General features: G+C 32.4%; 3 protein-coding genes and 2 long non-coding RNA genes across 9 annotated transcripts; 2 read left to right on the top strand and 3 right to left on the bottom strand.

Moving 5' to 3' along the window:
• Positions 1 to 303: 303 nt before the first annotated feature.
• On the bottom strand, positions 304 to 6,493 carry LOC103855275 (protein MADS AFFECTING FLOWERING 5). Of its 3 annotated transcripts, none has more exons than XM_033283436.1 (7): positions 5,205 to 6,493; positions 2,906 to 2,963; positions 2,150 to 2,211; positions 1,779 to 1,878; positions 1,597 to 1,638; positions 1,317 to 1,367; positions 304 to 743 (listed from the first exon to the last, which is right to left on the bottom strand). In XM_033283436.1, the coding sequence occupies exons 1-7, from the start codon at positions 5,387 to 5,389 to the stop codon at positions 657 to 659; spliced, it is 585 nt and encodes a 194-aa protein (XP_033139327.1). In that variant the 5' UTR covers positions 5,390 to 6,493; the 3' UTR covers positions 304 to 656. The 3 variants fall into 3 exon arrangements, with proteins under 3 accessions (XP_033139327.1, XP_033139328.1, XP_009130489.1); XM_033283437.1 differs by having other exon boundaries at positions 304 to 720; XM_009132241.3 differs by having other exon boundaries at positions 409 to 691.
• Positions 6,494 to 10,551: 4,058 nt separating this feature from the next.
• Positions 10,552 to 15,479, bottom strand: LOC103855273 (protein MADS AFFECTING FLOWERING 5). Its single transcript, XM_009132240.3, has 7 exons — positions 14,680 to 15,479; positions 12,668 to 12,725; positions 12,183 to 12,244; positions 12,005 to 12,104; positions 11,851 to 11,892; positions 11,502 to 11,552; positions 10,552 to 10,903 (listed from the first exon to the last, which is right to left on the bottom strand). Exons 1-7 carry the CDS (start codon positions 14,862 to 14,864, stop codon positions 10,802 to 10,804), a joined length of 600 nt encoding a protein of 199 aa, XP_009130488.1. The 5' UTR covers positions 14,865 to 15,479; the 3' UTR covers positions 10,552 to 10,801.
• On the top strand, positions 10,821 to 12,130 carry LOC108870921. Of its 2 annotated transcripts, none has more exons than XR_004454120.1 (2): positions 10,821 to 10,905; positions 11,788 to 12,130. It is a non-coding gene; the product is annotated as an uncharacterized LOC108870921 (long non-coding RNA). The 2 variants fall into 2 exon arrangements; XR_004454119.1 differs by lacking the exon at positions 11,788 to 12,130 and adding an exon at positions 11,700 to 11,735 and having other exon boundaries at positions 10,827 to 10,905.
• Positions 15,480 to 15,744: 265 nt separating the features above from the next.
• Positions 15,745 to 19,245, top strand: LOC103855274. The gene is made up of 3 exons (XR_630663.3): positions 15,745 to 16,241; positions 16,763 to 17,145; positions 17,587 to 19,245. It is a non-coding gene; the product is annotated as an uncharacterized LOC103855274 (long non-coding RNA).
• A 1,735-nt stretch (positions 19,246 to 20,980) lies between these two features.
• On the bottom strand, positions 20,981 to 26,847 carry LOC103855272 (agamous-like MADS-box protein AGL27). 2 transcript variants are annotated; one of them, XM_009132238.3, is made up of 8 exons: positions 26,418 to 26,774; positions 24,208 to 24,265; positions 23,968 to 24,029; positions 23,791 to 23,890; positions 23,621 to 23,662; positions 23,325 to 23,366; positions 22,621 to 22,876; positions 20,981 to 21,084 (listed from the first exon to the last, which is right to left on the bottom strand). In XM_009132238.3, exons 1-7 carry the CDS (start codon positions 26,600 to 26,602, stop codon positions 22,787 to 22,789), a joined length of 579 nt encoding a protein of 192 aa, XP_009130486.1. In that variant the 5' UTR covers positions 26,603 to 26,774; the 3' UTR covers positions 20,981 to 21,084; positions 22,621 to 22,786. The 2 variants fall into 2 exon arrangements, with proteins under 2 accessions (XP_009130486.1, XP_033139338.1); XM_033283447.1 differs by lacking the exon at positions 20,981 to 21,084 and having other exon boundaries at positions 22,673 to 22,876; positions 23,325 to 23,423; positions 26,418 to 26,847.
• Positions 26,848 to 27,167: the final 320 nt, after the last annotated feature.

The raw sequence follows: 27,167 nt of genomic DNA, 5'->3' as shown, positions 1-27,167 counted from the left end.
TTAGCCAAAAATCAACTTTCTTTTAAATCGCACTTTTTATAGTTCCTAAAAAACAGAATGATACGATAATATCACTTTTAGAAAAACTAGAAACAGTCAGTTTTCAAAGAAAAAAAAAATAGTTAAATACAGTACTGAGAAGTGAGAATATGCTATAACTTTGCCACGAAGGTAAAGTAACAACTGACAAACCTTTTTAGCCATTATAACAACTGACAAACCTTTTTAGCCATTATAACAACTGACAAACCTTTTTGCCATTATACCTGACAAACCTTTTTAGACATCATAACAACTGATATATAAAAAAATATAGTTGGCCACTAGAATTCTTCACGCTGAAGAAATCAAATCTTTTATAGTTTCGTTCTTACTTTCGGACAAGCACACAGATAACAAATGAAACTGTGACCCTCGCTTTGAAGGTAACAACACAGATCGTTACATTTCCCTTGGATAGCGTATCAGGGGGAAGATGATTTTAAGATATGTATAGCCTCCATGTTGATTTACAAATCTGAATATTTTACATTTTTATTTCTGAAACAGGATGGTGAAAAATCAGTCGTACGTTGATTGATGGTGGTTGTTACTTGAGAAGCGAGAGAGTCTCCGGTGTGTTGTTACCGAAACTTTTTGCCAGTGACATTGCTCTCTCATCTTCTGCTTCCAGAAACCTGCTCTTCTTCATCTGTAAGAAACTCGCTTACACTTCTTTTTCTGGAGATACTAAATATTATTACCTAACAAGAAATATCTAGATTTAAAAGCATGGTTTAAAGAAATTATGTAGTCATCAAAGTTCTTAGCTTTCATGCATCATCTGTAAGAAACTTACAGTTTTTTCCTAGTTATTAACAAGAAATCTTCATTATAAGAATGGTATTTCCTTAGAACAAAAAAAAACCATGGTATTTCTTTTTGTAAGTTTTCTAAATTTAATCTCTCTAGAAATTGTGTGGTATGATAGTAATAGAAATATATAGAATGGAACCTACTAGAAATAGAATAAAAAAGTAGGTACTACCCATCAAAGTCCTAACTTTATCTGTAATAAACACTCTTACATATTTTTCGGCATGCTACTAAATATTAACAAAAAAAAAATCTAGTTTTTAAACCTCGTAAAAGTTATAAAAAATCGAACCATGTGTTCACTAAAAAAAATTCTAGCATCCACAAGCTCCCCTAGCTTTCATATATATGTATATATGAAGTATATGCAAGTCTGTACTCTGTAGGGGCATCTATCTGATGTCCATCTACATGTCTATTAAGTATTAACTATTAGCTTCTAGAAGCATAATAGATGGTACCTTTGTAAGCTGGCTAGCCAAAACCTTGTTCTCTTCCCTCAACAGCTTCTCCTGTTTAAACAACATCACAACTCCATCAGTTTTCTTAACATGTTCTGAAACACCAATATATCGTAAGATTTGTTAATGTTTAAGTGAAGCCAATAGTAAGTCAGGAACTAAGACAAGACCAATATACATATCTAGAGAGCTAAACTTGGTCTGTCTAGTGATCTGAATACTCTCGAGGATGGGAAAACTACAGTGGCCAGGACGGCGAACAAAAATCAAGACCGTTAACCTTTTCTTGAAGGGTCTTCAGAAACTCCATCATTAGCTCTGCCTGCAACATGAGATCAAGGATTATGTCAAACTGGAAACATGATCCAAAGCCAAGAAGTGTCCAAAGACTGTTCTTGGAATGAAAAGTAAACACAAGATTAACAATAATTGATCTGAATCACTTCTTAGCAGCACAAATACCTTCCTAGCTCTAGTTAAAGACAGAGCACTCTTGAATTGCTCTTCCAGGGAAATTAGGGACTCTATACTCATGTTATCATTTTTTGCTTCTTCAAGCTTGCTGCACATATATATAGATACTTATAAACCAACAAAAATAGAAGAGTTTTTTTATCAAACTATTTTTCCAGAAGGTGAAGGCAGGGCCGTCCCTGAGATGCTGGGGGCCTAAAACAATTTAGTAAGGGTTTTATAAAAAAAATTTTTTTTACAAATTTAGGGGCCCCTTCTTATGTAAATTTTTTAAAAAAATTTGGGGGCCCTAAGCCGGTGTTTCAGTCCGCTGTGCCCAGGACCGCCCCTGGGTGAAGGGGAAAAAGGATAGTGCTAACCATTGGACTATTTCCAGTAACTCCTCGTGTGAAAGATAATTCCGAGTTTTTTCTGCTAGATCCTGCCATAAAAAAGAAATGGAGGATTATTAGGATTAGGTGACCCATTAATATCTAATATTAGGATTAACTATAGATTAAGGTCTATGACCCATTAAGGTCTAATCCTAATAGAGCCAATTAATATCTAGTACTAGGATTATGTAGAGATTAAGACCCATTAATATTTACCTAATACTAATACGGAACGATAAAAAATATTGTGAATTTCTTGTGGTCTTCAACAGTTAAGTTTGGTACACCACAAGTGGTTCACAACCGTCCCGTAGACCATGTAATGCAACACTAGCAGTATTGTATGGCTTGAATCTTTAGTATTAAATTATTTGTTACCTGTGTTGTTCTCCCTAAACAATGTTTAGGCACTACACAAAACATCTCAGTGGACTATTGTAGCTAGATACGATTCTATGTGCTCATCTCAATTACATGTGTCGTACATGACTTTGGGAGCAATGAATCTATGTATGGCTGACAAGATATAGGTCTAACCCTCGAGAATAAAGTTTGGTATACAACAAACTGAAAACCTTGCGGTAGGCTTTTTACTGCAATATCAACAGAGAAGAACGAAGTCTATAATATGTTAAAGAACTACACAAAGTATTCACATATAGCAGTTTACCCTCTCGATATAAACTATCTTCTAAAGGCTCATCTCAACTACATATGCGTGTGTGGCTAAGAAATTCTTACCACCGTTTTAAGTTCGTCAGCATGTTGTGTTTTATAACGCGTGAGGATCTTAGCCATGCTGCAGTCAAATCAAGAAAGAGAAAGTATTAGATACTACTCATGCCAAACCATTTCAAAAATACAAAACAAATATATTAGAGACAAGTTAATTAGATGAATCATCAAATATTCTACTAACACTTTATTCTACAGTTTCTGGTGATGAACCTTACTTACGGCTTCTATACAAAGTGTTAGGAACACATCTAATAGTTTTTTTTGTATGACAGATTCATGTGCTATAACAGACTTCTTTTTTAACTTTCTGGTACATAATCTCGTCTTAAATTTTAATGTCAATGCATATATGTAAAAAATTATTTCTTAAAAAGTAAATGTATAACTCTATTTATTTATAACTTTGCAAAAAAGCAAATATAATAACCACAATATCCATCTCAAAGTTCTGGTCTCTATTTATTTATTTATAACTTTGCAATATACAAATCTAATAACCACTAAGTCCATCTCAAAATTTTGGTTATATATAATCAACCTTTCAGCCACTGAATTCAGACTTATGGACATATATATGCACAATAACAAGTTATGTTAATCAAGTCTAGTTAATACCTCATACTTTCTTATCAAAGTTGAATGATAAACTTTTTGTTATTCTAAGAAACCTAACAGCAATCGCGGAAAGAATAACTGGATAGACATATTGAAAACTAAACTCCCCCTTAAAACGAAATCTCAATGAAATTCATGTTCGTAGGTCTATAAATACAATAATTTTTTTTTCCATGTAAGATTTTGATTGATACCTATATCTGTGTTTCAAAGGAAAAAAAAACCTACATCTTATCACAAACTCCACCCTACTTAATTTGTGATGTCCATGATCTATTGCAAGAGTTCAATTCATAGAGTGAATTTGATGGACTTGATCTTCTAGCATCCTACGGCCCATAAAAAATATAATTTGAAACTATGCAATTAGTAAGGCGCATAAGAATCACAATCTCAGTTGACAAAAAAGAGAATCACAATCTCAAGTCAAGTCTTTTAATTATATAAGTTACTAGTTAGTAGAAGGATCCTATCTACAACTAGAGTTTTAACTATTGTTAAAATTGAAGCAAAAAAAATAAAAAGTTCCATTCTTAGTTCTTCAAATTCCGTGCATGTTAGCTGCCAGTGTAACATATATACTTTCATGATATAGATCAAGAATTTGTGGTATTGATATCAAGGCAACGTTAAGGAGCGTTATATACAGTGACAAGGATAATATTCCCATTCCTAAAAGATCACAGTTTGGTTCATTGTAATCACCTAGGAAATGTCATAAACGAAAAACACAAGGTAAAATGTATGTAACCAAATGATTGTAGAGGCTCAGTTCCTCTAGGCCATCAGGCCCAATGGCAAAGGAGAAGAGATGTAAAAAAAAAAAAATCTAGTCAACAATGTACACATGTATCTTGTCAGTTGCTCTATGCACACAAATATCACAAGTAAAGAAGGAAAAAATCGATGACATGAGGCTGAGCTCTGCTAGCCTAGTTGGTTGTTCTAGTGATACCGTTGTGTTATAATTCAAATTCAAGTTCAAGTGCGGGAGTGTGCGTGTGTGAGTTATCGGTGACAAGAAAAAAAACGAGATTCGAGGAAGTGGAGTAATTTAGCATGTGTGAAAGCTCTATTTTAGTACTCTTTCTAGTTGATCACAGCACTACATTTGACCATCAAAATCAACCAAAAACATTTTACTTATAAGCATCAAATTAACAAAAATATAAACTAATAAGTCATCTGGAATGTACACTTGTAACAAATTGCAATAACAAAAAGTGGCACCGTTCCAATCTAAAGATTCTCGATACATAGCATTAATGGAATTGAATTCGGTGATTAAGAGGATAATGAGCCAATATTAATTTAAAATTAAACAATGTACGTTTCGTTCTTATATAACTCTAGTAGCAACACATAACGAAGACAACTTGAAATCTCAATAGACAAACATAAAGTAAAGATCACCACGTGTAGCAAAATCTCTTTAAGCGCATGCAAATAATATATTCACCACACAAAAAAAATTCCTGCAAACACACTAAAACAATAAAAATGAAAACAAAACAAAACGAACATCAAGATAATCTTTAGCCACCACATTGTTTAGTTTTAAATGAAGTTGAATCTACACATAGATGAACAAAGCAACAAGATCGGCCTTGAAGATACAAGGGGAAAAGAAAAAACCCTAGGTTTTTAGTTTCTATGTTCTCGACAAAATTTAACAAAATAGTGTTACCTATCGCCCGAGGAGGAGCTATAGAGTTTTCCGGTGGAGGAAACTATGAGAAGAGCGACGGAGGATTCACAGAGAATTGAGAGCTGGCGAGCTTTCTTCATGAGGCCATTGCGTCGTTTACAAAAAGTGACTTGTCGACTGCTTTTGTTCTCAATTCGTTTGATCTCCACTTTTCTCCTTCCCATGGCTTATCTCTCCAACCAGTCGTATACCTAATTTGATTCTAATGTCTTCCTGTGTAGCTGGCCGGAGACACTGAACGTTTTTTCTTTTTCTTTTAATTTATTTTTACTCCGTTTTTATGTTGTTTGGATATTTTGTTTTGGTAACGAGAGAGCAGGAACAAAAAAAAATGCTAAACGGTGCGTTTTAGGAAAGTTTTCAGACACGTATTAACTCATGTCGACTTTGTCGAGTGTCCTAAACGCCTCCCTTTGTGTCTTTCAATTTTTTTTTTTTTTTTTTTTGTCAACTTCATTTTATTAAAGCCCAACAGGCTAAGATTACAAGCATACAAACCTAAGATTAATACATTCGGTCCATTACGAAGCCCGAACACAGAAGATTAGGATTCCCGCATGTTCGACACGTTGTGCTTGCGTGGCCTCGCCTTGCGCCGCCGGAGCTCATCACCGGACGAGGAACCATCAAACTCCCTTCTCGCCTCGTTTGTAGTGCTTGCACGCCGCTCCTTCTTCTAATCGCCATTGATTCACTAAGAATTCTTCATCACTTACTAGAGATTTATCCAAGAAAAGCTTCAGAGAGAATCGAACACAACACCTTGCCGGAACACTTTCCTAAACGGGAAGCTCCGCCTCATCTGGAACTGCTTCAAAACGTCCGACCTTATACACATCTTTGGTCTTGATTTTTTGGGAAACTCCACTTGAGCTGAGGCGAAGATTGATTCCTATCCAGAATCAAGAACAAAGCTTTCTAACAAAGTGAGATAAAATCTTCAGAGATCTTACGGAATACAAATGAAATCAAAGAAGGAAAAGCTTTAGAACACATCAAAAGTCGCCTAACGAACCAAATTGATCGCCAAACGAAAACTATTCTGCTAACCGGAAGTAAAATCGCCTAAGCAAAACAAGGAAATCGATCTATAGATCGAAGAAAATATTTTAAAACAAAAAACATAAGGCAAGTCTCTCTTTCTCCCTGTGAAAAGTAGAAATCTGAGAACAGGGACAGAAAGAGAGAGAATCCTCTCTCTAAAGAGAAGAGAGAGAGAGAGAGAGAGAGCCTTCGTACTTGTGTCTTTCAATTAAAATGATATTATTATCTCTTCGTTTTTATTGTTCATTCGCTAGCTTGTCAAAGCCTAAGAGCATCTCCAACCCCACTCCATATTTTACTCCAAAATTGGGAAAATGGAGTGGGAAATGGAGTGATGAACAAAAAATAAAAGCATCACTCTATAAATGGAGTAATCCTTTTATTTTTTGTTCATTACTCCATTTCCCACTCCATTTTCTCAATTTTGGAATAAAATATGGAGTGGAGTTGGAAATGACCTAATAGTATTTCTAATTTATTTTACTAATATTGTTTAAAAAATAGAGAATTTCTAGAATTTGCCCTACTGTATTTTTCCATAATAACCTTTGGAGTTAACTCATGGTTTAAGCTTAGCGCAGATTCCGACTTATCATCCCTTGGTTCAGGCAGTGACATGGAAATATGACATGTAAGCCCATATTAGTTGGGCTAAAATATAATGGCATGACATGTAATTAAAAAATAGACTCGTATAAAGGTCATTCTATAACGTTGATAGTGTAAGAGCATGATCAATTTCGATTTTTTAACGAGGGTTATTAACTCATAATTTGACTTTTTTTTTATATTTTTCGGCTAAAAGACGACTCTTATATCTTTTATTTAAAAGATGATTCTTAGATTTTCTTAATTAAAATCTAAGAAAAGCTAAGAATCTCAGTTAAGAGATTGAAGTTAATCATGAGATTAATAATATATTTTTTAGCAATGAAGACTATGAGCAATATATGGATGCAAGTGATTGATACATTACAAATGTGGAATTAACAAATTTGGGATTTATCTAAGAGTTTACTAATTAAAGTAAATTCACATTTCATTTAAACTTTATTAGATACCATGCACTAAATAAATGTAAGCCACGGCCACCAAAAGAAACCATGCATGTCATTGGTGTCAACACATAAATAATTAAAACATAGACATGTTAACATAATGCTAATGCACACTGAGGGGTTACAGGTGGCTTTATCCTTGCAAAGTCGGGTGCCAACACAACGAAGGATGCACTCCTTGTCTTTATCGACACAAAACATTTGGCAACACGAACAGAAAAACAATTGGCAGCACGAGTGGTCGCATTTACGTTTACAAACATCACATGATTCATATCCCATAAACCATGACCAGCAACATAAGCTTTTACAAGAAAAAAAATATTTTGTTAATGTATTCCCTTAATGGAAATGAAGAAGATTTTGAAGAAGCAAGCAATCAACGGCCATATCAAAAGACAATCATGCTGCAAGATAATGTGTGGAATGGCTCTCAAGTCTCTCAATAATATTAGTGAGTCATTTAGCTAGATATTTATGTTAAAGTCTAAAGATTAAAGTTCATTCGGTAATAGTAAATTTATATTTCCTTTTACTGTATCGGTTAACTGAGATGATCAACATGGTTTACGGTTTGATTTTTGTTTTTCACGATTTTCATATTGGGGGTTTACTGTTAAGATTGATAAACTGGGGTACGGTTTGTTTTAGCTCAAGCTGATGATACTAAGATTTATTTCGCTTTTCTGTTTCAGTTTTAGTTAAAACAAAAAGGGTTATAAGACCATCTCCAATGGCTTACTTTATTTTTTTTATTCTAAAATAGAGTAACTTTATAATAGAGTTTGAATTTGTTCCAATGATACTTTATTTTAGAGTAGAAAATAGAGTGATAAATAAAAAAAAACAAATTCTCTATATTTGGAGTAAACTTATTTTTCACAAATGAGAAATAAAGTATCATTGGAGCATTTTTTACTTTAAACTCTATTTTAGAGTAAAAAATAGAGTGAAGTTGGAGATGATCTAAGAGCATCATTAGAGCATCTCCATTGGTAAGGAACTATGTAGGGTTCTGATGAATTATTTAGTAGTTAATTTTGTGATTTGAAAACTTAAGAACCCTTGTTAATCTAATTAAATTTTACTCCTCCAATGGGAGAACCTCATCGAGGTTCTTAAAATTTTTTTTTTTAGAAAGTTGAATGATTTTATTATAAGATGAAAGAAAAGCATACATGACATGAAGTTTGATCAAAAGTGTGAATGAACAAAGAGTTATGATAAGAAGTTTGATCAGGCAGTCGTCTCTATAGTCTCGTGGTTTTCTCAAAAAGAAAAAGAAGTTTTATCAGATGGTATCAACGAATGGAGCAGGAAGAAACCTGCAGACAGATTGTAAAGTGAATCTCACTACGAGTCACCTGATAAGCCTTTGTGTTTCAATCCACCATCAGGATCATCCCGCTCTTCATAGCTTACATCAGAAATCCTTGACTGCAAAAACTAGAAAAACAGCTCATGAACCCAATGATTAATGTGTAAAGTGCTTCAGAAGTCTGCAGTCATGTTCATATGATATACCATATAGTAGTACTTTCTATTGTCTTCTCAATAGTGGAGTTTCATAGAACAGTTTCTATCTATACGCAAGAAGATGCAAGCAGAGAGTACTAGAATAGAAACCTGCCAATGGTGTGAATTTAACATAGAATCAAATAGTTTCTAACACACACACGAAGATGAGAGTAGAGAGAATTATAACAGAACCTCCCAGAAGAATACGAGCACACTATAACCTCATGAATCAAATGGAAAAGAGAAGAAGAACAAGAACAGTGAGAAAGCATTACGTGTGATGATGTTCCCGAGGTCTCTGCTTCCAAAGCAAGAAGAACAGAGTGATAAGTTTTTTTCTCTGGAGCTGTTCGAGTTTCTGTTTCTTGAACTCGGGCTCGTTTGCTTTATCAACCCAATGAGCGATCTTTCAACCCAAATCAAGCTACCAAAAGAGTCATGAACCCAGCTACTCAAAGGTGAAACCTTTTCTACTACTTGTCAGGTTAGATCAACTGAAGGAACTCAATTCCGCAAAACCAACAATTCAAGCTTCTATGACTTTAAAACTAAGCACCAAATCAATCTCTCAAAAAGGTCAAGAACCAGCTACTCAAAGGTGAAATTTTTTTCCTTAGGTCAGATCAAGCTATCGATTAACCAGAAACATAACCAAAACCCCCAATTCAGAAAATACACTAGAACCATGTTTTCACAAAATCACATCCACAAGAGCTTAATTCAACAAAACCCAGCTCACATATTCTCAGGAATCCAAGACGAGTTCACTTCCTCAAGATCATCAAGAAAATCATCATTGAATCGACAGAGAGAAAGATTGATATCAAAAACGACAGAGAATCAACGGAGAAGATGGAGAGACAGAAGAATTGACGGAGAAGATGGAGAGATCGAAGATTCAACAGAGATCGAAGAAAAGAATCGAGGAAAGAGAGAGAGAGAGACATGAGCCATCAAATTAAAACTCGCCACGTAAGGGTCCTTAAGCATTCCTTCAGACACTTAATAGAGGAGCGCTCCTGCCTAATTAAACGATTTTTCATTTATTTTTTGGCTTTAATTACTTTAGAACCTCCATTAACTACTACCGATGGAGGTGCTCTTATCCCTTAAATCCATAAGGGTTTTTTAATTTTTTTTTTGTCTGATTAAAGAAAAAAAATTAAAAAATAACTAATTGGTGATTATCAGTGGAGCCCGCGAACAGTTGAAAAAACTTACGATTACTGTTTCTTCTTTGGTGATTTTTGGAATCGATTATTCACACTTTTGTGGGACCCAGACCACTGAAAACTCTCTTGTTACCTGCGATAAAATGCATTGAACAGCATAGATAGTGTCAACTATCAACGAGTGTAGAAAACGATGAAAACAAGAAGTATAGATTAGAAAGCAACGGGCGCAATACTTAATAAATGGGCCTATTATGAGCTCAATGTGACAAATAAGACAAGTCTCTACCGGTTCTCCGCCTAAAATCAAATTATTATTTTTTTGAAAAATTGAGTTTTTAGAGTTCCTAAAAACCAGGACTTATCTGATATCTTAATATTTATTTTCTCACCTAAAAAAAAAAATTCAAAATGAACAGGTAAATTCGTTACTAAGGATATGCTTACACTCTGCCACGAAGGTAAAGTAACAAGTAGCAACTAAATAACAAAAACAAATAAAATGAGTTAGCTTTTAATTAGGGTTCTTCAAGCTGAAGAAATCAAGACCTTTTTTTTATAAACAATAACTCATAATTTCAAGGGACACAAGAACATACAAACATAGAAACCATATGAGACCGCGATCATGTCTCCAAAGGTACCTGAGTTTTTTTCTTCAACTTTTCGTATGATCAGGTGAAGAAGAGGATGTTTAAGATACACATATGATTATTATTTTTACATTTATTTTGTTTTAATTAAAATCAGGATATGGTGCAAAAGCAGCCGTTGATGATGAGTGTTACTTTAGGAGCGGGAGGGTCTCTGGTGGGCTGTTGCGGGAGCTATTTTCCGATGACATTGCTCCTTCACCCTCTGTTTCCGGAAGCCTCTTCTTCTCCATCTGTAAGAGACTTCTATAAACTTTACCTTTTCTACATATACTAAATAAATACTAACTAACAAGAAATCTAGGCTTTAAAAGTACGTTTAAAATAAATAGCATAATCATGGGTTTCACTCCAAAATTATGTAGCATAAAAGCCATCAAAGTCCTTAACTTCCATAGTAAGAAACATTATTTTCTACATATACTAAACATTAACAAGAAATACAGACCTAAATTATGTGGTTAAAATACGAGATTTCAAATGAATAGAGAGCAGTTCACCCTCTATGGGAACCCACAATTTCAGAAAACAATGAACCAAATTGACCTCAACCAAACCCTATTAGCCACTGTAAATAAGAGAAACAATATGCTTGGGTATGAACGGGGCCAATACTTGAAATAAAGAGGCAGCAGAAAAAATGGTGAAGTTAGCTTATTTTTACGGCAGAAATCATTGGAAAGATAAAGACCTTTAATAGCATAGTTTTTTGTTGTTACAAAGTCCGACTTTCCTAAGTATTTGTACGTATACATGCAAGTATCTAGCTAATGCGGTAAAGCCCATCTATATGTGTATAAAATGATTAATAGCTTATCCACGCATATGTACCTTTGTTAGCTGGCTAGCCAAAATCTGGTTCTCTTCTCTCAACAGCTTCTCCTGTTTCACCAAGACCACGACATTTTACACCTTAAACACGCTCCAAAACATCCTCATCACAACTTGGTGAATCAGCAAGGAGGAGTTTCCATTTTTTTATCAAGATTTTAACGGGCTGTGTTTCATTAGACTTTCATTTCAATGAAGCCAAGAAAATATCAGGAAACTAAAGGAAGACCAAAAGACATATCAAGGGACTAGAGCTTAAACATGGTTTATTTGTTGGAATGTTCAGAGGCTAAGAGGATTCAGAGATCAGCATAAGCGCCTGGCGGCTAATGAAAAACAAAGCACTAACCTTTTCTTCAAGATTTTTCAGAAACTCCATCATTAGTTGCGTCTACAACAATAAATTTTGGATTGTGTCAAATTGGAAACATGATCCAAAGTTGGGAAAGTCCGAATATTTTGTGGAATAATCATCTGAATCACTTAGTAGAGCATATATATACCTTCCTAGCTCTAGTTACAGACAGAGCAGCCTTGAACTGCTCTTCTAAGGAATTTAGAGACTCTACACTTGCATCATCGACTTTGGCTTCTTCACACTTGCTGCATGCATAAATATTAACGGAAAATAAAAACTATTTTGATCAGAAGAAGAGAGGGAAAATAGTATTTAGTGCTAACCACTGGACTATATCTACTAACTCCTTGTATGAAAGATATTTCCGAAATTTCTCTTCTAGATCCTGCCACGAAAAAAAATAGTAACGATGGGAGTGGTTAGACATAATATGTATTACTAAGAGAAACAAAACGAGACCCTCCAGATTTAAGTGTGGTATACAATATTTAGCAAAAAAAAAAGTGTGGTATACAAAAAATTTATGACGTTGTCAGACTTTCTAATATATGACAACCATCTCACTGGAGTATTCTAGCTAAAGCTTCGAAACGCTCATCTCAGTTATGAGTGCAAACAAGGATATAATAAGAGATCATTCCATCCCTTGAGAGATAAAATTCTACAACAAATTTAGAAACCTCTGTGCCGGTCTCTATCCACTGTGTTGATCACTTAACAACCATCTCCAATGGAATATAAGTGTATAAGCTAGATTCTGAATGATCATCTCAAATTACATATGCATGAGCACCCAAGATGAACTTACCAAGTTTTTAAGTTCATCAGCATGTTGTATCTCATAACGCTTGATGATTTTTTCCATGCTGGAGAGATATCAAGAGAAATACAAAAAGGCTTTAGAAACAATCCATGCCAAACCATATATATAATGGGTTACTAACTCTTAAGTGTAGGTTCAGTATCTTACCTTACCCACGCCTTCTATATACAAATATAAGTGTGTCATCGCTTAAATGATAACACAAGCAAGCTCAGTTATCTAATAGTTTTTTCTTGTATTCATATGATATATTCATATTTAGTGATGTAATATATTATAGACTTATCAGTAAATAATCTCGTCTTACATTTTAATGTCGAGGCATATATATGGGTAAATTTACTACTTAGAACGTAATCTAGACATGCCCTAATTTCCACCTTGCAATTATCAAATATAAAAACCACCTAGCTTAAGCCAACAAGTCCAGCTCTAAGTTTTTGTTATATTAATCAGCTTTACAGCTGCTGGAATTGTTTCGACATAGAATGGTTAGACATATATATATGCGCAAGATGAACAATATCGTCCTATGAGTTTGATTAACTACCTCACAACTCTTTTTGTTATTTTGAGAACTAGCAGCACCAGAGAGAAAAATTGAGTGGATAGATAGATTGCAAAAGTTTAGCATTTTAGTGAATATTTCACATTAATATGATTGAGCCCGGATGAAGCCCAAAAGTTTCACTGCGAAAAGCTAGTTTGTGTGTGAATATACCTTTATTACAAGGCATTACTTATTCAATGTGAGATTTTTATTGATACACCAAAAACTCTACTTTGTATTGCCAGAGACCCATTACAAGTTCTCAAATATAGAGTGAATTTGACTTATTCCTAATTGTGACTTGAGACTATGAAATAATTAGTAAGGCACATAAGAACCACAATCACAAGTCAACAACCTTTTCATAGTAAAACTAACTTAAGGTATCATCAACGTATCTACAACTACTGTTTTGACCAATAAAGAATTGCATAAAAGAAAAAGAAATGAAGTAAATTCGTACACAATTACCCAATATTACAAATATACTCTCAGGATCAAGCATTTGTGTATCAAAGCAATGCTAAGAAGCTATAAGGTCCTCGGGTCATTGTTGGCGCTCAGTGACTCTGGCCCATGAGATCCAATAACCATTTTAAAAAAAAAATCATTGATAAAGAGAGGGGAACCATTTCACAAGATAAAAAAAGAGCTACGTACTGGTAAGGTACAAGTGGTACACATGCATCTTTTCAGTTATTATGTGCACACAAAAATTACTAGTGAAAGAGGGATACGATAATGGTGGTTTGTAGCCTAGTGATTTATACCAACATGTCATAATTCATATCCAAGCACTATATTTGACCATCAAGATCAACTAGAAACCTTTTACTCAAGCACCAAAAATAAAAATAAAAAATTAAGAAATCATCTACAATACACTTGTAACTAACCAAAAAATTGCATAGAAGAGATGGCACCCGTTCCAATCTAAAGTTTCTTGATCAATAGCATTACTCCCCCACAATTTCTCAACAAACCTACCGCGGAGATATGCATTGAATTGAATAAAGGGGATAATGAGCTTAAATTAATTTCAAATTAAACAACCTACATTGTTCTTATGCAACACAAAATTAAGATGACTTGAAATCCCATTGACGAACATGATGTGTGAATTACCACGTGTAGATAAAACTCTACAAGCACATGCAATAATATTCTCACAGCGAAAATAAGAAAGCAAGAATCCTTGCAGCAAACTAAAACAATTAAAAAATGAGAAACAACAAACAAAACGAGCACCAAAAACATATTTGGCCACCACATTGTTTAATCTTAAATTTGGTTGGATCTACACAACAATTATGGATATAGATTAAACAAGAAGATCAGGTGTAGAGATTCAAAGGGGTAAAATGAAAAACCCTAGTTTAAGTTTCTATTTTTCCTAGAAAGGATCTAACAAAAGATAATCAACAGAAAGAGGAGATAATAGTGTTACCTATCGCCATAGGAGGAGGTATAGAGTTTCCCGGTGGAGGAAACCATTAGAATGGCCACTGAGGATTCACAAAGAACTGAGAGCTGACGAGCTTTCTCTATGAGACCATTGCGGCGTTTACAGAAAGTGACTTGTCTACTACTTTTGCTCTCAATTCGTTTGATCTCCACTTTTCTTCTTCCCATGACTTCTTTCTCCGACTAGTCTTACGCCCTAATCTGATCCAGATGTTCGTATAGCTTGGTCGGAGACACTGAAACGTTTTCTGTCTCTTTATTTTTTCTGTTTTTTATTAATTTTATTTTGAGAAAATATTATTTAGAAGCAGTATTTGTTTTATTTTGTTAAACGAGAGGGCGACAAAAAACGAAATATAGAGACCCAAAAATAAAAGGTACGAAAACGAGGCGTTTAGACACGTATTTAAGCATGTCGAATTCCCTGCAGGCGCGTTTTAATTCTTCGTGTCATTCAATTTAAAATCTTAGATATTATCTCTTCGTTAATAATAAAATACAAAACTCATCAATATCTTTAACTTATCGTTTATCAGACCACATGTTTCTTTAAAATTTACAATATTCCGTAAACGCGAATTTACTATAAAAGAAAAACAAATTGAGGAGTTGGATTTGCTCAGTTCTGGTCATTTGTACAATTGTACTTGTATGCAGCATATCCAACAATGATTTGACGACAAGTGTACTCTGTAGATGTTAATAAGTACCTTAGTTGACTGGGCCGTAACGCAATTTCGAAATCGTCAGAACGATGTGAACTAATGGAATTATCGTTACTATGTTCTTGTTTTCGGTTCCGCTTGCCACGTACAAATATGGCCGTTAAACAAGTTCGGCCCAAATGTATTCTGGCATAAGAAAAATGTAACGCTCACTTTTACCAAACCACTTACATAACAAACATTAAACCCGATGTCCATAATATCACATCTTACAATACTAAAACAAGAATATCCTGAGTGGAGAGAGTGTACACGTCAGCCAATAAATTATGGCCAATCATGAATCTCTGTTTTGCCATGTCATATATGCTCTTAATCGAAACAGATTGTTGCATGCCTTTAATTCCGGGCTTTGAATCTTACAATACTAAAAGAAGAATATCCTGAGTGGAGAGAGTGTACACGTCAGCCAATAAATTATGGCCAATCATGAATCTCTGTTTTGCCATGTCATATATGCTCTTAGTCGAAACAGATTGTTGCAGGCCTTTAATTCCGGGCTTTGAATATTGCGTAGCCCAATTTAGATCAGCACAACTCCCGACTATGTCGCTCGCCTCTTCCACTTCATCATCGTCCTTCCCGATTCTGCAAATCGACGTTTCTTGAAGTTATTACGAGCCATGTTCCATCTTCTTTTGGTTTTCCACCTAATCTTTGCTCCAACCACAACCATATAGAAAATTCATCACCTTTTCCCTTTCCGTATTCTCGCTATATAAGTCCATTGCGATATTCAGTACCAAAAAATTCCACACACAATTTTTACCTCTGCATCGCCGCCGATCTCAGTTACTTTGGCATTCCTCTGCCATCTCAGGTAACTTTCCAATCGCTTCTCCAATTCAAGAGCTCATAAATTGAATATAATCAGCGCAGGAATTTGGTTTCACAATATACTCTAATTAGTTGAGTGTAGTTACCCACTATGGATGTTGATGTTAGATTGACTCGAAGAACAAAGGATATGTGATCTGTAGTTTTAACTAATTCTAAATCTTGCCTGAGAAAAGTGAATCTGAATCTCCCTAAATTAGAGGTTATATGATTTTTCTAATGAGCTACATTTTTGATAATTCATATTCATATGATTCAACAGCTTTAATCAACAATTTTGGTATGTAATGCATATTAAATAGAGTTGTGTCCAAGCTTTTCCATTTTAGGAAGATATACAAAGCTTCTGGTAACAAAGATTAAAAATGATTAGTGAGAGGACCTTAAGCTCTTGGAAACTGGTGGTGCTGCTCCTGCTTTATCTGCAAGAAAGGTGAGTGCTAACCATAGCATTTTCATGTTCAGTGTTTTATGCAATTTTCACTGTGTCTCGATTATTTGCAGCCATCATGGGTAATGGGTTACATACGAAGAATTTTGCATGGGCTTCACTGAAATAAAGGCTCTGCCAGTACATACTACTTTACAAAATGTCTTGGCAGGTGGTGTCTTCCCAGTTGAAGCAAGTGGGGGGTAGATCTACTGTTAACCTGCAGCCTGAGTCTTGCGGCAAGGACCTGTGACAAAAACTAAACCACCAGATGAAAGAATGAATAATATACCTTCAAAATCTGATCAAGGATATCCATAATCAAAGGCAAGCAGTCCATCAGATGTTCAACCATCCATGTCTACGAAACCAATGGACCAAAAGAAAGCACGATGAATCACCCAGAATATCTGATGAGAACTCTAACAAAGCTGGCTCCAAGAATTCTGAAACTGAGGTATCACTGTATCAGTGTGTTTTTCTCTTTTATTTGTTTACGTTAGCAACCCCTTTACTTATGGACTCCAAAGTTGTCACTAAGCCTTAACAGAAATTACTTAGGAAAATTAACCCATTGTACGTTCTTGACAATCTCATGACTAAAAGACTGTTTTTGAGAAAGTGATGAATAGATAGTTTGTATTTGGGATTACAGTGTAGACGTATGGACTGTGTATTACCTATCCGTTTATGTGGGTTCTAGGTTGTGAGTTAGAGCGCTAAGGTCTTGATTTAGTCCCATAATAGGAAAATATATATATTCTCTGCCTTCACTCCAACCTATCCCCACCCTTTTTAATTTTCGAAGTTGCTCGGTTATCATTTTCAGCTTATCAACATTTCATGTAGATTTTGAACCTCAACTCTATATCATGTATAATTTATATTTGGTTGGCAGGTAATTAAAGTCTTCTTCCAAACGAGGTGCATCGGCTGCGTCGATGAAGAAATCAATAAAACAAGATTTTTTAGAAGATGATGGAAAGTCCGGCAAAGCTGTTGGAACATCCACACCTGACAAAGGTGTTATATATTTGGAGAGGAGGCAGGCATTTTTGGCTTTGACCAAACCTTTTCCCGGCATATCAGCCAATGGTGGCTTAGCTACTGGTTCGTCCAAAGTTTTGGTGTTAAGCACAAAATCATTAGACATTCATAGAGTCTAATGAGAGCTCAATGGACTTTTTAGGCATTCTAACTTTTAATCTTTCGTGCATCAAAGATGGTATTGTAGTTTTAGATACACAAGCAATTTTTTTGATGGAAAGGCTATCAAGGTTCTTTATTTTTCTTCTTCTGCATTTTAAGTGATGAAACTTTAGTCAATACATATTTTTATCGACTGGAAAATTGAGAAGTTGAAGTAAGTTAATATGTTTTGGCACCATTAATTTTTTTTTGGCAACATTAGCTTCTTATGATTTATGCACATTAATTCAAATACAGTATTGCAATTATTATACATAATTTTTAAATGACCATATACAATATTTTAAATTCTATTTGAAAACAGTGAAGTTCAACCGCAGTAAAAAAACAAACAATGCAAACAAAACACAATTTCAACTATCGTGTAAAATACTTAAAACTATATTTGAAAACAAAGCACGAAAGTGTAGTAGTTCAACTGTAGCAAAATAATAATAATAATAATAATAATAATAATAATGAGGACATTTCCAATGATTGATTTTATTTTATTTCAAAATGAAGAAAAGATGAAGTAATATTTACTTTAATAGATAATTTTATTTTCTTTCTGTAAAATAATATTCCAAATATGTTATATCTCTAATTAATTATTAATAATATCTTTCACTGTTTTATGTTCACTCATGTTACTAAATTGTTTTATTTTAACCCTAATCTAACATAATTATCATTTAATATAAATGAAATATTAAATATATTATCATACAATAAATTGATTATATAACATGAATAAACAAACATATAGTTTCATATTAAAAAAAAAATCACTATGTCTATATTTCTTCTATAAGTGATTAACAAAAGTGTTTTGAAATAAAATATTAACTTATTTATCTTTGCTTCTTCTTAAATAGGACAAGAATTCTTAAAAATGAATATTCTCATATTCTTCGATATAAATAGATAAAAGTCGAGACTTTGAATTTAATTGGATAATATTAACGTATATAATATATTTTACAAAATATACAAAATAAGTAAAAAGTTCATCTTCAAAAATGAAAATATGAATAGTATATCTTCAAAGGGAAATACCCTAGGATAGCACTAAAAAGGTTTTTATCACAAATATAGACTCTAAGAATCAAAATGACCAAAATATTTTATTAAAGAGGTAAATATACACTTATACTCCTATGGTTTACTAATCCAAATCTTAGGATTTAGTGTTAAGGAGTTGAGATTTGGGTTTGAGAATTAAAATTTTATAAAATAGAAAATAAATATTCAAAATTTGAAAATAAAAATTTTAAAAATAGTTCCAAAAAGTATTTTCGAACTACAAAAAGAAAATTTGAAAAAAAAAATAAGAAAAAATTTCGAAAAAAACAAAATTCAAAAAAAAGAAAAAAGAAAAAAATTTATAAAAAAATTTGAATTTGAAAACATATAATCTAAAACTATAAAAAATATAAATATATATTTTTTATTTATTTATTTATTTATTTTTATTTTATTTTTTATACATCTAGGGTATTATTGTCCTTTTACCTATTAAATGAAACATTTTGGTCATTTTCTTCCTTGTGGTCTATTTTTGTGACAAAAACTTAAAAATGATCTATTTATGAGAATTGCCCATCTTCAAATGTGAATTAGCATTATTCGTTATTCATTATAAATTAAAAAATGAAATAGGATTGAAGCAAAAACTACTCTAAAATGAATCAACAATTAAAATAGGGTTGAAGATAGTTAAAATTACTTATTTTTCTTAGCCATTTTAGCTCATTGATATGAATTACTATTTAACAATAAAAAAAACATGTTTTTTTACAACACAATAAAAACATGTTAAAAACCGTTTCCAAACCATTTTTTTCACTTTCACATCAAAAAGAACAAATGTGGTAAACTATTGAAATAAGAAAATAACATTGAACCGAATCAAACTTTCTAACAATATTTCTAATGAAAAAATACAAAATAAGATCAACAGGAACATAAAAATATAATCTGTAAAATAAGTTTATAATATATAATCCGCGCGTAGCGCGGAGAAAAGCTCTAGTTTAACTAGTAACAGTAACACCCCCAAATACAGATTGTTACACTAACAAAAATGAATTTCATAGAATTTGAAAGAAAACAATGAAAAGTTAAATACGATATAAAAAGCTAAGATAACTATTTTTGTCTGCAAAAGAAAATATGTTCGAGCTGACATGGGCTAGTAGTATATTTAAGATGGCCTTTCCCGGGCCGAAGCTCATTATTGGACAGAAGGTCCTCGGAAGGAAGTACGATAATTTAGGTTTGGGTATTGGAGTCCTCGGATTGGGTTTGGATCAGATATTAGATATTAAGATATAATAGAATAATTAGAATTCGTGGTTTGGGTTCGGTTTGGATCATAGCGGAGCCAACTTGGTTCGGGTCTTAGATAACTGGATCCATAGGATAATTAGAATTTTTCGGTTTGATTTCACGTCGAGTTCGGTTCAGATCCAATCCACAAAAATATCCAAAACACATACAATATACCCGAAAATATTTAAATACCCAAAAATATTTGAAATTTCATCCAAAATCTAATCCGAAAACATAAAAAATACCCAAAATTTTATCTGATTATTCAAATTATATGTTTGAAAATCCAAAAGTTTACCCAAAATTTAAAACATACTTGAAAACCCAAATTAGAAACTTAAAAAGTTACCCATAATACCACATATACTAAAAACATCCATATATACTTTATATATATTAGAAATTTTGGTATTTGAGATATCCCATCGGATCTCGTGTTCGGATCAGATCCAGGACCCGCAAGTCCTCCACAACAAGATCCAATATGCTAATGAGATCGGTTCAGTTCCTACCCAAACCAGAAATTTTCAGTCGATTTCCGGTCGGATCTTCGAATCCGAGTAAAATACCCAGGCCTAGACGATATATATGATTTAATCACATGAAAGTATATATAACCATATAACATGAGTAACAACTAAATATCAGGTTTAACTTTGCCACGTAACGTAAGACAAGTAATCAAGCAACTATCGATTAAATACGGGAAACAAAAAGAATAAATAAGCTCTAGTACTCTAGGGTTCTTCAGGCTGAAGAAAAGCAAAGACTTTTAAAATCTAAACCTGTACTTTCAGACAAGAACACAAGTACACAAACTCTGATCTTGTCTATGAAGGTACAACAAAGTTCCATACTTTATCTTAATTTTACAACTAGATTTTAACCCGCACGTTCGTGCGGATATTTTTTTCATTTTATAATGCATTAGATATTATTACAAATATTTTAAATATAAATTTTTATTTTAGTATTATATATTATGTAACTCTATAATATTATTGTTTATATTTTTTTATTCAGCATTATTCATATGTAGTGATTTTTAATATATTTTACTTTGCTATTAATGTTTATTTCTTACTTATATATTTTTGAGTTAGATACAATAAAATAACAATATGAAATAATCAAATAGAAAACCTCCTTCAATATTATTTTTGAGTTTAATATATATTATTTTAGTATTTTACAGAATTTAAGTAAAAACAAATTGTTTAAATATTATAGCCCTATTGTTTTTTTTGGAACACATAGCCCTATTATTTTAGTAAATTTTATACATAGTAGCATCTATCATATTATTTTACTAAATTTTATTGATATAAGATATTTTTTGGATGCTATGATATTAAGTTTTTTTTTAATTATATTTTCAAAATATTCGATTGCTTTAATTTTTACAACATATATAGTTTGTTTTTTCCGTGGTGCATTTCAAAAAGTTATTCTTTATTATCTGTGATTTAATATTTTGTAAAATTTGAAATATTATCATTTCGAGTTTGAATATTTATTTTCAAAATTTATATTTTGTCAAGTAAACTTTGAAAAATTACAGTACTATATTTGAGTTTGGAAGATTACATTTTGAATTTGTTTTTGTTACTACATTAATACACTAATTTATAATAAAAAATATTTAAATTTTTGGTGATATTTTCTAAATTTTCTCAATAGATTTTGTTATAATTAAGAAAAAGTTACAATTAAAATTTGATTTGAACTACTAAAATTTCATAGTTTTCTAATAACATTCTAATAACATATTTTAAAATAATATATGAATTAAAAGTTATTATATAATATTATATCTTTGTATATAAACTTTTCAAAAAAATATTGTCGAGAGTTTCAAAGTAAATAAAAGATAATATATAGTTGTAGATATAAAAGTTTAACATATCTTAATAAATTTATTTTTTGTATAAAAATATTATATAGTTTACGAATTTTAACTAATTTTAATGATGATTGATAATTTATTTAAATGAAACAATAAAAAAATTGTTAATTTGCCTATTTAATATAATTTTATAATTTTTAAATCTTATAAAACTTCTATTTTTATATAATACAGAATCTAATTATATAATTTATTAAAAATAGTATATAATTTTTATTTCTTTTTTATAAAAAAAAATTAGTTAACATTGATTTATAACAATATTATATTATTAATTACGAAATTAATTAATATGTTATTTTATAAAAATATTTAAATTTTAAAGAAGATTTTGTTAGATTTTACTCAACAGATTTTGTTATAATTAAAAAATAAAATTCAAATTTATAGTTGGTTTATTATTAATGTAAATAATCAAATATGTCATATTAACTATTTCTTTAGGTGGTCCTACTATGACTTACTAATGGTAGATAAAAATAGAACCCTAAATTAATAGATTAGATTCTTTTTTAGCATGAGGAATATAGCACCGTTTTAAAAATAAACTTCCGCATTAGAGCAAGATAAAAATGGTTTTGAGATTATGCAGCTTTTTATAATTTATTATACATCTGCTTTTTAACTTTAAATCAGGCTTTGAGTTAACTCAGCCGTTGGATCACGGAAGTTACTTGAGCAGCGGGAGAGTTTCCGGAGGATTGATGCCGGAGCTATTTACAGGTGAATTGTTCTCTCTCCTTCCGTTCGTCGTCCCTATCTGTAAGAAAAATTCCTTAGATTGTTTGTTTCTACAGATTTATATTAACAACAAATTAATTACGATTTTATAATAGCTATTGTGCAGTAACTTAAAAAAAGATAAGGGATGGATTTAACCGAAAATTGTGCAACTATTGCATCCGTTTGGTACTTTCTAAAAAGAATTCTTCTCTATTAACCAGGACAAGAAAATCAGAATTCTAAAAGCATAATGTCTTTTGCCAAATTTTAAAACTTAAAATTGAGTCCTGTAAGATACATTCTTGCATTCTTATCCTCCCGGAACTTTTTTTTTGTCAGCATCCTCCCGGAACTAAATAAGTGAAAGCTTAACAAGAAATATAAATTTTGGGAGCATATCTGTCTAATGTCTATCTATATATGCATATAAAAATATAAAGTTATTAATTAGTATCTACAAGCATAACGAATAGTACTATTGTTACCTGGCTAACCAAAACCAGATTCTCTTCTCTCAGCAACTCCTCCTATTTGAACATGATCAACAAGTCCATTAGTCTGTCTCTAACATGTTTTCAAGCCATCTGCAGACAATTTTTTTTTTTCCAAAATAGAAAAGTTCATCATAGATTGGGTGATCCACTAAGGTTAAGTCACATTTGATGAAGACTTCAACAAAGCTTTTTTCTTCTCATTTGAATATCACTTAACAAGCCAAAAAACAATTCAGGGACTAAGACAAGACCAAAAGATACATCCAAAGTCAAACCAATTCACTAACCTTTTCTTGAAGCATCTTCACAAACTCCATTGTTAGTTCTGTCTGCAACATGACATTAATAAACTATGTCATACTGGTCAAGTACGGTCCAAAGATCATTCTTAGAAAACTAACTAGACAGAAGATTTTATGTAATAATCGGTTCATTCACTTCGTAGCAGCATATATACCTTCCTAGCTCTAGTGGCAGACAGAGCAGTTTCGAGCTGGTCCTCCAGAGAAATTAGAGAATCTACACTTACACTGTCGACATTTGGTTCTTCAAGATTGCTGCATAATCATACGCAGACAAAGAAAAAAAAACTTTTTGATCAGATGAAGAGGGGAAAAGGCGTCTTAGTGCTAACCTTTTGACTGATTCAAGTAACTCCTTGTGTGGAAGATAATTGCGAGTTTTTTCCGCAAGATCCTACACGTGAAAAAAATAATGGGAAAGGTTTGAAATATTTTGAGCCCTAGAAATTGTCTCGCTATGAAAAGTTCAAAAACATCGAGTTTATCTCAGACGCAACCAGCACTTTGATCCTTTCATGACATCAACCACCACGTCTAGATAAAGACTTAAATGATGTTCTCAGCTAACTTACCAAGCTTCTAAGTTCACCAGCATGTTGTATTTCATAACGATCGACGATGTTGGTCATGCTGGAGATATCAAGAACAGAACAAAACAAAAAATAAGTATCAGAGCCAATTCATGAAAAAAACATTTCACGAGTTAGAAAGAGCATCGCCAGCGCCTTAATAGAGAGAGTGAAAGGGAGAGAAAATGCTATTATACATAAATGTTGTATATGAATATGACATCAGTTTACATTAGAACAACTTAACTAGGCTTCTACATAAAAAAAATGTTGTATGTTGCTTAAATAAAAAAAACACAAAAAGGTTTGTTTACTATCACTATATTTTTGCATTGTCCATTTAAATTTGCTTTTCCATTTATTATATTCTCTTTTGTTACCATGTCCATGCACATACATGGGTAATATCATTACAGAAAAATGAAAGGATTTAACAAAAGTAAAATTGTAGTATATCGCTTTAAATTACTACAGAAATAGGTTCAGCTAGTTGCTATACTATAAATACCAATGGGTTAGCTTCCCATAGTTCTCCAAGTATGGAGTCCAAGTCCCACACCTATCTAGTACTTAAACTTTAAAACATATATTCAGCTGAATTGGAGAATTGAAAACAAAACCTTTGGATAAAGGTTGTGTGGAAAAAGCACTACATAAAGGATAAGCCAAGAAAGCGGGTTTAGCAATTTAGGTAAGGTCACGGCTGCAATCCTAATTTGTTATGTCTATGATCTATTGCAAGAATTCAAAAATAGTTTGGCTTTGATTCACTTTATCTTCACTGACATACAAAGTTGTGAAACTTAACTATTAATCACAAAGAAAAAACTGTGCAATTAATAAGGCATATAAGAATCCTAATCTCAAAGTCAACACACTTTGAAAAGTGCGATTACATTATACTCCCAAGAGAAACAACCAAAGAAACTAGCTATAACTAGAGTTTGACTATTGTAAAATGGAAGCAAATAGATAAGGTTCACAATAACTTCTTTCATGATCAAGCTTTAGTGGAATTAAGTATCAATGCAGTGCGAAGGAACTACAAAGAGATATTCATATGCACTGATGAGAGTTACAATTCAATTTTCTACTATACAAATGCTCTCATCCATTTTTAAGATTCCCTAAGCTTTAGATCTGACAAGCACTGTCAATGGCTCATTGTTATTTCTTCTAGATATATAGGAAAACGCCAAAAGGTTTTGTATGTTTTTAATTAGGAACTTCCACTACTAGAGATAGAGAAGAATTTAACACCCGCTAAAAATTGTTGTAGCTTAGATGTTTCATTCTTATCGGGAAAAAACAACGATGGCTTTCTACTGAGTGAACCCACTAGGCCACTGCTACTGCCACATAAATATGTATGATGACCGTAGACTTAGCAAACAAACCCAAAACTAGACAATTAATTGCATGAAGAAAAGGAACAAAAGGGCGCTATAAATCTAGACATATATATCTTGGATGGTGTCATATGCACACACCGATCAAGGTTAAAGGGCGAAAACAGATATCCAATTAGATAAGTAATGTAGCATGTGTGACAAGTACCTATGTTGAATTAGTCAGTGTTTTACAAACCAAACATGACATTTAAAGGATTCATCAACAAATCAATCACAGAGACATTACAAAACAAATAGTCAACAATAATTTAAGGTGAATAATTGAACAAAGGGAATCCAATTTAAACCAAAGATTCTTGATCAGTAACCCCAATTAATCCCTCAACAATTCTACTGGAAGTGCATTACAATATTGAATAAAAAAACAAATCTCAAAATTTAACAATGTACATTGTTTAATTCTTATATAAAAATTGAAAATTAAAAGTGAAAAACTGATGAAGCAGCGATACAAATATTACTTAAACAACACTGAGCACGTATCACCACGTGTAGAAAAATTTCTTGATTTCACATGCAATATTAAAATTTGTTATAATAAAGGTAAAATAAAAATAAAAATTCGTATTAAAAATGAAAAAAAAAACGAACACCAAGAACATATCTAGGCCACCACAATGTTTAATCTTAAATTAGGCTTTAGCTCACGCATAGGCAGCCGTCATCAGTAAAACAAAGAGAAAATCTCAGTTAATTTGAAGAAAACGAAAAGCCCTAGATTTGAAGTTTCTATATCTAGAAAGTAATTAAACAAAGAGGGTAATAAATAAGAAAACAGGAGAGAGACCCGGAATAGCTTACTTGTCACCGGAAGAGGAGTTGTAGAGTTTTCCAGAGGCGGAGACGACGAGAACAGCGACGGATGATTCACAGAGAACTGAAAGCTGTCGAGCTTTCTCGATGAGACCAGTGCGTCGTTTAGAGAAAGTGACTTGTCGACTACTTTTGTTCTCAATTAGTTTGATCTCTACTTTTCTTCTCCCCATGGCTGCTTCTTCCGACAAGGCTTTATGCCCTAATTTGAGTCTGATGTCCGAAGAGACTCTCAATGTTTTTGCTTCTTTTGATTCGTTTATTTCTATCTTTTTTTTCCTTTTTTGGTTTTTGCTCTTTGGACAGATAACAAATCTAATGTCAGAAGATTGTTTTCTTTTGTTAAACGATAGAGAAAATAAAATAAAAGCAATTAATTGAAACGATGCGTTTCGAGTAAGAGTATTTACGCATGTTGAATTCCCAGCGAGCGCCGTTGACTGTTATTCCCACCGGTTGGTCCGGTCTGATTACCATTTAATTATAAAATTTTGAGATGGTTTACGTTTTATTGAAGTAAGGACTTGGGAAATTGATGATTTAAGAATAAGGTGACTACATTATTTTCTCGATGTTTTTGATTAACATTATTATCTTATATTTCTTAAAGCTATTTTCACTATTATAATACTAACGGTAACTTTTTCATAATCCACCATTCTAAGTTTTTATACTGTAGATAATTTTGATTCTTATGCGTCTGGATTTTTTGTTGTTTAGTGGTCTCTTTAGCATATG

This window comes from Brassica rapa, chromosome A02, assembly GCF_000309985.2.
Source record: "Brassica rapa cultivar Chiifu-401-42 chromosome A02, CAAS_Brap_v3.01, whole genome shotgun sequence".
In the NCBI taxonomy this organism is placed as follows: Eukaryota; Viridiplantae; Streptophyta; class Magnoliopsida; order Brassicales; family Brassicaceae; genus Brassica; species Brassica rapa.
This window is presented reverse-complemented; position numbering and strand designations above follow the sequence as displayed.

Coding starts and splice junctions, on each gene's coding strand:
- LOC103855275 (XM_009132241.3), bottom strand. CDS start 5,389: ATGGGAAGGAGAAAAGTGGAGATCAAACGAATTGAGAACAAAAGCAGT. Junction 1,879..2,149: donor TTACTGGAAATAGTCCAATG/GTTAGCACTATC, acceptor ATATATGTGCAG/CAAGCTTGAAGAAGCAAAAA. Junction 1,368..1,596: donor TGAAGACCCTTCAAGAAAAG/GTTAACGGTCTT, acceptor TTGTTTAAACAG/GAGAAGCTGTTGAGGGAAGA.
- LOC103855272 (XM_009132238.3), bottom strand. CDS start 26,602: ATGGGGAGAAGAAAAGTAGAGATCAAACTAATTGAGAACAAAAGTAGT. Junction 24,030..24,207: donor CTGGTGAACTTAGAAGCTTG/GTAAGTTAGCTG, acceptor TTTCACGTGTAG/GATCTTGCGGAAAAAACTCG. Junction 22,877..23,324: donor ATCTGGTTTTGGTTAGCCAG/GTAACAATAGTA, acceptor TTTTTCTTACAG/ATAGGGACGACGAACGGAAG.
- LOC103855273 (XM_009132240.3), bottom strand. CDS start 14,864: ATGGGAAGAAGAAAAGTGGAGATCAAACGAATTGAGAGCAAAAGTAGT. Junction 12,245..12,667: donor CTGATGAACTTAAAAACTTG/GTAAGTTCATCT, acceptor TTTTCGTGGCAG/GATCTAGAAGAGAAATTTCG. Junction 11,893..12,004: donor CTGTAACTAGAGCTAGGAAG/GTATATATATGC, acceptor TTATTGTTGTAG/ACGCAACTAATGATGGAGTT.